General features: G+C 38.6%; 1 protein-coding gene across 1 annotated transcript in view; it reads right to left on the bottom strand.

The window, feature by feature from the left end:
• Window positions 1–897: 897 nt before the first annotated feature.
• TMEM5 (transmembrane protein 5) overlaps window positions 898–12,674 on the bottom strand; it is a 14,588-nt gene continuing 2,811 nt past the window's right edge. The window contains exons 2-5 of the mRNA XM_014544133.1: window positions 11,619–11,721; window positions 6,788–7,102; window positions 4,434–4,604; window positions 898–1,336 (exon numbers count right to left, since the gene is read on the bottom strand). Of these exons, the coding sequence (XP_014399619.1) occupies window positions 919–1,336; window positions 4,434–4,604; window positions 6,788–7,102; window positions 11,619–11,721 (1,007 nt within the window). The 3' untranslated portion in view covers window positions 898–918. The remainder of the gene's footprint in view (window positions 1,337–4,433; window positions 4,605–6,787; window positions 7,103–11,618; window positions 11,722–12,674) is intronic.

Genomic DNA, 12,674 nt, shown 5'->3' with positions numbered 1-12,674 from the left:
ATCAACAGATTGATCCCATGTTCCCCTGCATCCTCTCGAGAGCCCAAGGACCTGAAGATAAAGACCACTCGTCAGCCTCAATCAAAGCCACTGTTCTCCAAGGGCGTCCGGCAGTCTCTGCATCAAGCGCTCTTCTGAGCTGACCAGTCTTTCTCCGGCCTTCAGCGACAACTTCTGTAGAATTCAGGCACTAATTTTTTGGTTCTGACTGTCCCAGTCCATGTTTTTTATGGATTATGACCCATTTCTGCATCCAGGCACCCACCTCAACACGATCCAACAAAACTTGAGTCATCTAAAAGTCTAACTCCACAAGATTTGTCCACATACATTTCCAACATGGCATATGATTACTCCCAAATATGTAAAAGAGCATGTGATATTTAAATTTAACCCCAACTAGTAAGGAATAAGAAAATGAATCAGAAATAACTATTTATTTAGAGATTACTGTATATATTGGGTACTTCATATATTATTTCATTTCATATTTACAACTTACCCTACGAGGTACCACTATCTCCATTTTACATTGAAAGGAATCAAGACACAGAGCAATTAGGTGGCTTCCTCGAGGTCCCCAGATAGGTGCAGAGGCTAGGTTTTAACTCAGGCTGTCTGACTCCAAAGCCCAGTCTTTCCACTTCCCAATGCTGCTCCCCTAGAGTGGGTTCAATGGGTAAGAAGAGTTAAGAAATACCGAATCGTTCATCTTTATAAAAGCGAGCTGAGTAGCATTTAGCTTCATTTTCGGAGTGGCCCAGCAAGGGAGCACTTGGTCAAGCGTGACAGACATAACCTAGGGTGTACAAGGGCACCCTGAAGAACATTTATAAACACACAGTCACACGAACACACACACACAATGTTAGGAATCATTTAAAAAATCAGATCTTGGCTCAAAGAGATAATTAATAGTTAACCTTTATTGTTTATTAAAAATGAACTTTCTAAAATATTAGTAAATTTTGTTTTTAGCTCTGTTTTGAAGTGTTGATACCAGTGAAGTAACATTTTTCTTCTTTGAATTTTTTCTTGTAAAGTCATAGTTTTCTCTTTTTCTAGAACAGCAGGAAGTTCCTTCCAGTTCTTAATAAAGATAAAGGGAGCGCCCATGGACTTGAGTAACTGCAGAGGAGCATTCTGGGAAACAGATGTATTTCCACAGCTGCCAGCTGTCATGACATCTTCCACCACAGGAACGGAGCCATAGGAGCAAGCCTCATATATTCTATAACATTCCGTGTTTACTCCAACTGGGCACAATGTGAGGTCGCTCTGGAGCAAAGCTTCTTGATAATTCTTAAGGCTTTCATTTGTTTCCTGAGGCTGCCACCTGAAAAATCAGAAAAACAGCTGTAGCTTTTACTTTACTAAGCATATCTTTTGTGGGAAAAAAAAAGGTTTTACTTTAAAAAAAAGTTTTTATTGATTTTTATAGAGAGGAAGGGAGAGGGATACAGAGATAAAAACAACGATGAGAGAGAAACATCACCGATAGGCTGCCTCCTGCATACCCCTACTGGGGATCGAGCCCACAACCCGGGCATGTGCCCTCATCTGGAATAGGACCAGTGACCTCTAGGTTCACTCAGGCACACCAACTGGGTGATTTTACCTTTTAATGTCAGTTACAGGCAATGGTAAACTATTATAGAGATGACAGGCAGAAAAGATAAATAAAATCTTGCCTAAATAGATTTCTTGAAAATATTTAAGAATTTGAAAAGTTTACAGCTACACATTTTTAAAATCTAGTGGTCACCATAAAATTTCTGAATGAATGTTAATTCAGCCAATATTTTCTGACTGCCAAGTTCTTCTCTCTCTACCTCACCCTCCTAATTCCTGCCCCTTGGAGCTTATAATCTAGATCTAGTGATAGAGACAGGTAGCAACCAAGTCAAGTCAGTGAACTACTTAGAAGGTGTTACTAATAAGTGCTGTGAGGAAAAATGAAGCAGAGTGAGGGAGGGGTTTCTGAGGGGGCAGTGTTGTGATCTGAAATAGGTGATCAGGAGCATGTCTCATTACAGGGGCACCTGAGCACAGAGCTGGAGGTGAAGGAGCAAAACATGCAAATATCTGGAGGAGAACAGAGTGCAAAGAAAGTATAAAGGCCACGAGACAGCGCGTGTGTGGCATGTTCAATGAACACAAGGAAGCCAGAGTGGCTCTGGGGGAAGGATGAGGTCAGAGAATCCTGTCTTGCAGGTATGGATCAGAGGGGTGACTGACCTGACCTGTGTGGTATCAGAATCAATCTGGCTGTTGTATTGAGAATGGACTACCCAGGGGCAAGGGTAGAAGCTGAAAGGCCAGTTCAAAAGCTAGATGTTCTCTCTGACTGTTCCTATGCTCTCAGTAAAATGAGCAATGGGGTCAGAAGGTATGTGTAGTTTGGAAGAGAGAACAAGTTATGAAACATTCTCTTGGAGAGTGGAAGAATACAGAGACAAGGGAAATGGATGATTGTTGGACACTTGGGGGTCAAGGGCATGTATTAAAAGTGAGATTGATTGGCAGCTTCCTCCAAGTGTTTGGTAGCATGAGTATAGGTTTGGTGCAGGCAAGAGAGCTAGATTTAACCAGAGTTAGGGTTTGCTAAATTAAGAAACAATCATAGTCAACATCTAACCATGATTGGGGTAAAGAAGAAAGTAAAGGTATGAGGTGAGCAAAGGACAATGAAAATGGAGTAGGAACAATGGGTTGTAAGTCCCAGCTAAACTGTAGGAGATTATTACAGAGAATGAGCTGGCCTGACAGGAAATGGTGGTTACCGAGAGAGATGCTGGAACTTGAGACCATGGAGAAGCAGCAGTATGTGTAGGATAAGGTCTAGGAAAGGACCTTGATAGTGAATAGCTGAGGTCACGTGGAGACCAGATCATGGAGGAGAGGAGGTAAAGGAACTGCAAGATCAAGGTGATGGAAGGACCATCTATTTAGATTTGGGAGTCACCAAAAGTGAGACTGGAGTAATGTCAGAGAGAGTGTGCCAGGAACTAAACTCTTCAAAGAATTAAGGAGATAAACCCAAAGGTCAGAATATGACATCAAAGAGTAAAAGTAATGGATGGTTTTGTCTGCTGGCATGAGATTCAAAATTGCAGGTTTTAAGGAGGGAAAGGGGAGAACGGTCTGGAAGCAGCAATGGGAAGCAAGGAGGAAAGCTACTTGACCTCCTGGCCCAATGGTCTGAGAAGAATTACAAGAATAATTTTATTCCCACCATAAACTTTGCCATTATACACTACCCTCACTCATTCCATTCCAGGCACACAGTCCCTTGTTCCTCAACCATGGTAAGCACGGTTCCGCCTTAGGCCCTTCACATGTGCCCTCCCTCGGCCTGAACTACTATTCTCCCAAACAGACACAAGGCTCATCCTGCACCTTCTTCATGGCTGAGCTTAAATGTAACCTTCTAGCTAGTGCTTTCTTTGGCCACTCTAAACCAGCAAATTCTCCACTCCTGATCCCTCATCCTCTCTACATCGCTTCTCTGCTCAACTTTTTTTTTTTTTAACATGGCATTTCTCATCTTTTGACACATAATATATTTTACTGGTTTGTGTCCTCCAATAAGCATCTAAGTCCTAAGAGGGCACTTATGACTATTTTGTTCACTGCTGTATCCCTCATGGCTAAAACAGTTGCTTGATAAATGCTTGTTGACTGAATGGATATATTATGGTTACACAAATAATGGAATTAGGAGTTACGCTTTCTAGAAGAGAGTATCTGCTACAATGAATGCATTTCTAGATCTAGAAGGACATTCATTCTCTGGTGACTCTGCTTCATACATGCAAAACTCTATTTGATCTTTTAAAAACAAATGAGTAATTCCAAAATGTCTTCTTTCACTCCAGAACACCTGTTTCACAATTACCAGGTAAAACAATGGAAGAAAGTCAATCCTATTAAATCAATGTGTACATCCATCCATCCACTGCCCCTTTATTCTGGCCTACTCTATGCAGGGTCCTGTGTTAGATCTGGGGATCTGAAGAACAGTCCTTGGGTGCTGTCAGGTTCCTGAGGAGGGAGGAGTGCTCCAGGCCAATACTGGAACACTGAGCTGGTCTGCAGAACACCTCAGGGATGACCTAAGACCTTATTGGCACATTCCCTATTCCCTGTGTGTCAAGTTTGACTAACAAATATGATTGAGGAAACCCAAACAATTGACATTGCATATGACAGTTGCTAGTGTTCTTCAAGATGAACTATAGCTATAAGAGATTCTCCCTGTTTTAAACGTATACAACCCAAGTTCTTCATAGCTTCAATTACCAATCTATCTCCTAGGAAAAGACAAATATAAGTGGAGTTAACACTGTCTCATTGGAAAACCTGTGCTGCCACATAAAGCAAATCTCAGACAGGAGAACAACATGAATGAATCAAGTAAACACAGAACTTACTGTTCTCTTACTGAGACCCAACAGAGCTTATCAATTCCACCTTGTTTCAAAATGTTCATGAGTGCTTGTCTGGATGAATTTTCATAAATAGTTCCTAGGAAATTACATAAGTAGGGCCTTTCATTATACAGCATTGACCAACTTGCCTCCACCACAGGGAAATTCCTGTACCTATAAAAACAAGTACACGCGAGTTAACAATATATGACAACAGAAATGGCACAATTCCCATAGCCCACATCTTAGCATGATATAGAAAGAAGAGATTTAGAATGCCTTTCTAAACCCACAAGTTAATTTTCCATGCTTACTTTTGAAAAGTCCTTAAATCTACTGACTTAAAAAAAAAGATTCTCACAATGAAATCTTTTACAAAATTGCAATAGAGACTGTGGGCCAAAGGGCTTTGTTTTTTATATTCTTCAACTTCTATTACACATCTGTAGCTGTAAGGCAGGTTGAATTCAAGATCTTATAAGTATAAATAATCTTTTATATTTATAATGGTCATGATTTAATGAGTGCTTTAGCCAAGTGATAGCATACATATTGCTAGAGCAAAGAGCTCCCAGTTCGAAAGCTGTAGGAAGATTAAAAACAAAACAAAACAAAACAAAAAACACACACAAAAACTTGTGCGCCATACAGGAGAGACCTATTGCAATTGGCCCATTTTTTATGGGCATTTGGAAGTAACAGAAATAAAATTGTGTGCCTGAAATATAACCTTCACGTAAGAGCAAAGCTTTATATAACAGTCTACAACAGGTTTCTCAACCTCAGCATTTCCGCCACTTGGGGTCAGACAATTATGATATTTGTCGCGGAAGCTGTCTTCTACATTGTAGGATACATCCCTGGCCTCTCTCTGTTCACCAGATGTCAGTATCACCTCTCTTCCCTCCCCTGTAACAACCCAAAAGATTTCCAGACATTGTCAAATGTCTCCTGGGGTAGGGAGTACGGGGTAAAACTGCCCCTGGTTGAGAACCACTGATTTAAAACAGAGATATTGGCTAGTTCAACATTACCAGAATTACAGAGATTCTACCCCATACTGTATTAATAAGTTAGGTAGTATTACTGTGAAAAAGTAATATTTTTTGGCTTCAAAACAGTTTATAAATATAGGCTCTACTTAAGGGATAGATTTTTCAGATTCATCCCTTGGCTATACTTAATTTAACCTTTTTGTCTGATCCTACCCCAAATCTATTGAATCAGAATGCTGTAGTGGTAAGCTAGGGATTCTGCCTTATTAATGTGCTTCTCTGGTGATATTCATGTACCAACTAGGCAGCAGACTAAAGCCACATCTTGTTAAATAAATATTTGATTCAGACATCATGTTAGTGAACTTTTTCATAATTCATCCATTCAGCAATGATTTACTAAGTGCCTACTTTGTGCAGGCACTGTTTTAGGCTCTGCAGATAAAGTAGTGGGAAAAAAAAAAGACAAAAATCCCTGTCACTGGGAAGTTTATGTAAAGTAGCAACTCATCTTAAAGCCAACTTACTTTTAATAAAAATCCCCTCTATTAACAGAAAGATAAAAAAATAAGTGTTTTTCATGTTTTGTTTTGTTTTTAATTGATTTCAGAGAGAGAAAGGGAGAGGGCGAGAGGGATAGAAACATTAATGATGAGAGAGAATCACTGATTAGCTGCCTCCTGCATGCCCCCTACTGGGGATCAACCCAACAACCTACGCATGTGCCCTGACCAGGAATCGAACTGTGACCTCCTGGCTCATGGGCCAACTCTCAACCCTGAGCCACAGGGGCTGGGCAAGTTTTCCATTTTAAAGACTTTATATATGACATACTGAGAAACCTTAGCTATTAATTAATTCTTCTTTTTAATAGAAATGTGTACAACCAGTCTTAGTGGCAGATCTGAGCATATTACTGGTATAATGCTTCCAAGCCCAAAGGTACAGTGTGCTCCTGATTTAATATTACCTTTAAAGAAAAGTAGGTTTTTTTTTTTTTAAAAAAAACTAATTATAGAGATTCTACAATAATGGCTTTAATGGGATCTGTTTGTCTGCCATCCTCTACAAAACCTCTCTTTAAGGAACTGTTGATAAACTTAAAAATTCATCCCATGCCTTGTGATTTTGAAACACAAAAATGTAATTCATTTGCCTTCCTCATAAAAGGTGAAAATACTCTAAAAACATTATTATCGTTGCTGAAGCAGGAGACCAAACCATATTTTTTCCCATGGAAAAGATTGTACCTGGCCTTAATGATCTCAAAAGAACTATATTTATTGCAAACCTAAAACACAATCGCCCTGGTTCTGAAATTCAGGTCTTAGTCTAGAAACATGCCTAATATTTTGTACTTACGTTGCTACTCCTAAAGGCCACTGAAAAACATCCATGTCATTAATCCAAGGGCTGTCATATATGATGAAAAGCAGCTCCACAAAGCCTCCATTTCTTTTGAGGAATTGGTTGATCCATTCATTGTTACAATGTTCATTTCCAAGCAAAACAACAGCAACATGCTGGAGTTTTTGAGTTTGTACTAAATTTTGTACATAAAGTAACCACTGGGTGGCATAAAAGACCTTTGCTTTTTCTCTTCCATTTAAAATGAGTACCACATTATTCACATCAACCGAGAAGTACCCTGGGACTACAGCTGGACCAGTGATGAAGCTGCAACAACAAAACAAGACACAAAGAAAAAAGAGAACAACCAGAAATTTTAAATCATTTTATATAAAATCTACAAGTTGAATGTTCCTATAAAAGCTTGCACTCACTGTGATGAGTAATGAGCTCACTACCTTCTTATAGTAGCAATATCTGGAAATTCTAAAAAAATAGGATCAGACATATTTTATTCTATCATGATCTTTGGAAATAAGTTCAACTTTTTTGTAAGTGACAGATGCTTACTGAAAATATTAGAATTGAATATTGATATCGAGTTAGCATCTGGTTTTTGTGTTATCAAATGAGTAGAACTTTCTATATATATTATGATAATGCCTGCACATGGAAATTACAGGATTTAGAAGGGAGTCTTCTGGGGACAAGCAAAGGCCATGATGAGCAGAAGTAAGATTCCTCCTTAGAAATGAAAACTAAAGTTGCCTGAAGATTTCAAACCATAAATCAACATATGATGGATATGAGTAGAGACAGGCAAAGTTCCTTCAAGAGACAGAATGGATCTCAGGCTGGCTTGTAACCTACTTGAATATATTAATATAAAGAATATATCAATAAGGTATTTGTGGGGAGGTACATGATGGAGAAATAGTAGACAGTAATGGAAGCACAGAAAAAGTAGAACTGAAAGGGAGGGAGATGTTGCAGTACCCATTTAAGTATTTTTAACAACAAGACTTCTATAGTGATTATTATGTGCCAGAGACTATACATCTTTTTTTAAAAAATAAATTTTTTATTGATCTCAGAGAGGACGGGAGGAGAGAGACAGAAATGATGAGAGCGAATCATTGATTGGCTGCCTCCTGCACGCCCCCTACTGGGGATGGAGCCCACAACTCGGGCATGTGCCCTTGACTGGAATCGAACCTGGGACCCTTCAGTCCACAGGTTGACACTCTATCCACTGAGCCAAACCAGCTGGGGCGACTATACATCTTTTAATGCATTTAATCTTCATAGCAATCTGGTGAAGTAGAAACTACTATTTGCCTTATTTTAAACATAAAGAAATCCAGGCACAGAGAGGAGAAGTAACCTGCTCAATGTGAGATAGCTAATAATAGGTAAAGCTGGAATTTGAACTGAGATATTTTGGCTGCAAAGTCTATACACTTACAACTCAATCACACGGCTCCTCTGCCCAGAGGTGACAGTGCTTCATGAGGCTGACTCAGAAGTTCAGTGTGCCCTACACGTATTCATGTATTCATACGCTGAAACAGACTATGTTACTGATGATTCATTGGTGAATAATGAGTCACTTATCCCTTCTGAAACATAGAGTTTGGAAGTGATACCACTGTAATTAGTCTAGTTATTAATAATGGGAAAGGAGCAAAGGGAAGGCCAAATATTCTAGGCATGTCATTTTGGCAGCTTCTCCATGAAGCTACAACTTCACACTTCTCAGGGGTCCAGCAAAGGGAAGAATAGACACATGCCCAGTAAAGTTGGGGGACTAGCAAAGATGCTTACTGTCACACTGGGAACAGAGGTCATTGGCCAGAGTGGGCGTGGCCACTGCAAGCACAGGAAGATCTGGGATGCTTACTTCCCTGAAGGAAGAAGTTCTCTCTCTTGGTTCCTCTTGTGCTCTTGGTTGATCCTGGCTTGTGGGGCTTTCACTCCTGCTTCCTCCATTCGCCCACATGGCCCATGGCCTTGTGAACCCTCACACACAATGGACTAATGAACTGTAACTAGCCTGATGCTGAAGTGGACCCGGCTACAACATGGAATGGAAACTCTGGATACTGGCTTTGCTTTTAGCTCTACCCAAACCCCAGCTGCACCTCTTCTATAACTGGACTAAGGGAAATGGGACTTTGGGAACCCAGGAATGCAATTCCACGCAAATAAAAATCACTCATCTTCCTGTGCGAGTCTCAGAAAACTCTTTTTCTTGAGATATCGTAAGGACTCCACCTCCAGCATCCAGTGGGGAAGGGGATACCCCAATTCCCCAATAACAGAAGTACTGCACATTGTTAAATCCCATATTTTGATTCCATATTTAATTGGGTATCAACTATAGCTTGCCTATATGGAAAGAATGTGCTGGTCAAATCAATACAAGCATGTGGACTGGCAGTTCTAGTTCCTGTCTGAGTTACTTGGTATCCTGGATTACATTTTTGGGGCCTATGAGCTGATAAGAATCAGCATTCATGAGCCTGATTAACCCTGGAACACTAATGATATCCTTTCTACTTCTGCCTCAGAATTGTTGTGAGGCTAAAAGTAAATGACATAAGCTCTTTGTAAAGGAAAAGATTTATTTAAACAAACTATATTACACATATTTACAAGTAACCTAATAGTACTCAGAAACACTTTCTGTTTACTTCCTAAAGGTGACCCATCACTTCAGATTCACTTTTGGTCAAACAAGGATGAATGTGTTGAAACATTTAAGATATAACCCCTGTAGCTCAATTCAACTCAAAACTTGCAATTCCATAAAAGTTTATGAATTTAGCAAAATAAGCCAGACCAAAAAACTTAAAAACCATATGATTTCACTCATATATGGGATATAAACTGAAAGCAACAAATGAACAAACAAGAAAAACAAACAAAAACTCACAGACAACATATGGTGGTTACCAGAGGGTAATAAAGAATAATGGGGGTCAAATGTATGGTGATAAAAGATGATTTGACTTTGGATGGTGGGCATACAATGCAATATACAGATTGTGTATTATAGAAATGTGTACTTGAAACCTACATAATCTTATTAGCCAATGTCACATGGATAAATTTAATAAAAAAAGGCAAAAGTTTATTAATTCTGGATAAATAAATTAGGTATACTACTTTTCATGAGCCTAAAATTTGAATAACTTGTTTTTAAAAATCTGCCACAGTAGTGAACTTTGAATAGATGGTTCTCTTAAATCCTAAGAGAAAATAGCATTGCTATTTGATCATAATATAAGATGTCAGGTAAAAATTTCAGAAGGGAAGATTTTCTTTTGGGAATTAGTGCTGTTTGCTCAAATCCTTTGCTATCGTTATAGTAACAGTATATAATAACTTCTCTGAGAATATTTAAGACTTTTTCCTGAAAATTCTGTATATTATGGGTAGAACTATTACACTAATACTGATAACACATTTACTTTTTAAAATATCAAATATTAGATTTACATGTATAATTCTAATTGACTTTCAAACACCCAAATTCAGCTGTTGTAAATTTAGGACTATATATATAATAAACTCTTGAATGGGATTAGATCAATAGAACCCAGGAGATGAAAAGAAAAATAATCATTATCAATGATGATATGAAAAACCTGTTTACAGCCCTAGCCAGTTTGGCTCAGTGGATAGAGTGTTGGCCTGTGGACTGAAGGGTCCCGGCTTCGATTCCAGTCAAAGGCACGAGTCCGGGTTTCGGGCTTGATCCCCAGTAGGAGGCATGAAGGAGGCAGCCGAAAAATGATTCTCTCTCATCATTGATGTTTCTATCTCTTTCTCCCTCTCCCTTCCTCTCTGCAATCAATAAAAATGTATTTAAAAAAAAACCCCTATTTACTTTTCAAGAATGATTACTTTGAAAAGATTCATGCAATGATATTGCTTTCCAAGTGTATCTATACTAATAAAAGGGTAATATGCTAATTAGACTGGACATCTTCCGGATATCCTTCTGGACAAAGCCACGGTGGTGGGGGCCGAGGCAGAGGCGGTTAGGGGAGATCAGGCTGGCAGGGGAGGGTCTTTAGGGGTGATCAGGCCAGCAGGCAGAGTGGTTAGGGGTGATCAGGCAGGCAGGCAGGTGAGTGGTTAGGAGCCAGCGGTCCCGGATTGCAAGAGGGATGTCCCCAAGGGGTCCGAGATTGAAGAGGGTGCAGGCCGGGCTGAGGGACCCCCTCCCCCATGCACAAATTTTGTGCACTAGGCCTCTAGTATAAAATAAAAAAAAGAAAAAAGAATGCAGTGAAAATTCAATTAAAAATGAGATTAATCACAGTTTTTCCTCTTGATTTCTCTAAGAAATGGAATCCTAACAGAAAACAGAATCTTTGGTTAAAAATTTTCCCCTAACATAATTTTTACAGAAAGGCATTTTAAAATAATTATTTTTATTTTTTATTTCAATAAAAAGCAAAATCTAATAGAAAATAGCATTCTTTCATATGATAAAATTATCATAATTTTTCTAAATTAAATCTTAAGTCTATCTATTAAAAATCTTTAGAAAATATGCAGTTATAATTAAAAGTTTTATAAAAATAAAAGCTCAAAAATGTCTTAACAATACATTGATTTTATTGAATGTAAAAAACAGATTTTTAGTATTGCAGTAAAGTTCATAGGTCGATGCTCAACCACTGAGCCATGCTGACTGGGTGAGATTTCTCTATTCTTAACAAGTTGAAGTGGAAATACTTTCTATGATATAGTTTCCTCTTATTTTCCTTCTAGTATTTACAAAAAACATTGTATGGTAAACCAGCAAAGGTTAATGTTGTAAAATTAATACCTGTAATGTGTTCTTCCTACAATTGAATTTCCTTCTCTCCATTGAGCAGTCACATCAGTAGGATCAAGTATGCCTTCAAAAATATGCTCCCAGAGATACAAACCTAGTAATTACATAAACAAAACCATTTACTGTCTGATCTACTCTGGTATGTAGAATGAGCATAAGTTCTGCTCTTTTATATCATTTGATTAGGAAAATAGATTTTTGGTAATAGGGTACAGCAGCTATAGGAAACTAGAGATTATGTACTTATATATTATGAGTACCTATAAATGGGGTATAATATAACAAGTATTTTAAATTCTGGAAGTGGCTTTGGAATTAGGTAATAGAAAGATGCTGAAAGAATTTTGAGGAGTATGATTTTTAAAAAAGCCTAGATTAAATTGCCTTGAACAAATTGTAGGCAGAAATATGGATGTTACTGACTCTGCTAGTGAGAACTCAGAAAAAGTTGGGAGCACAGTAGGAAAAAAACCTATCATCTTAGGGGATACCTAAATCATAAGCAGACTGTTGGTAGAAATATGTACATTAAAAGCACTGTTGGTGAGGGTTTAGGAAATGAGTAACATGCTATTAAAAACTAGAGAAAAGTGGACCATTTGTTATACAGTCATACACCACATGACATTTCAGTCAAAACAGAAAAAGTTGGGAGCACAGTAGGAAAAAAACCTATCATCTTAGGGGATACCTAAATCATAAGCAGACTGTTGGTAGAAATATGTACATTAAAAGCACTGTTGGTGAGGGTTTAGGAAATGAGTAACATGCTATTAAAAACTAGAGAAAAGTGGACCATTTGTTATACAGTCATACACCACATGACATTTCAGTCAATGATGGACTGCATATTAGATAGTGGTCTCATCCTATCTAACAAAAGACAAAGATGCTAATTGACCGTACCTTCGCTACACCCACCAGCCAATCAGAGCAATATGCAAGTTAGCCACCAACAAAGATGGCAGCTAATTTGCATACTGTAGGCAGGGCGGGCTAGCGTGAGCCGCCAGCCGGGACCCCCGTGTGCCGCCTAAGCCTGCCGCT

This window comes from Myotis brandtii, unplaced genomic scaffold, assembly GCF_000412655.1.
Source record: "Myotis brandtii unplaced genomic scaffold, ASM41265v1 scaffold352, whole genome shotgun sequence".
NCBI classification, from domain to species: domain Eukaryota; kingdom Metazoa; phylum Chordata; class Mammalia; order Chiroptera; family Vespertilionidae; genus Myotis; species Myotis brandtii.
The sequence above is the reverse complement of the archived record's forward strand: the minus strand, read 5'-3'. Positions and strand labels throughout refer to the sequence as shown.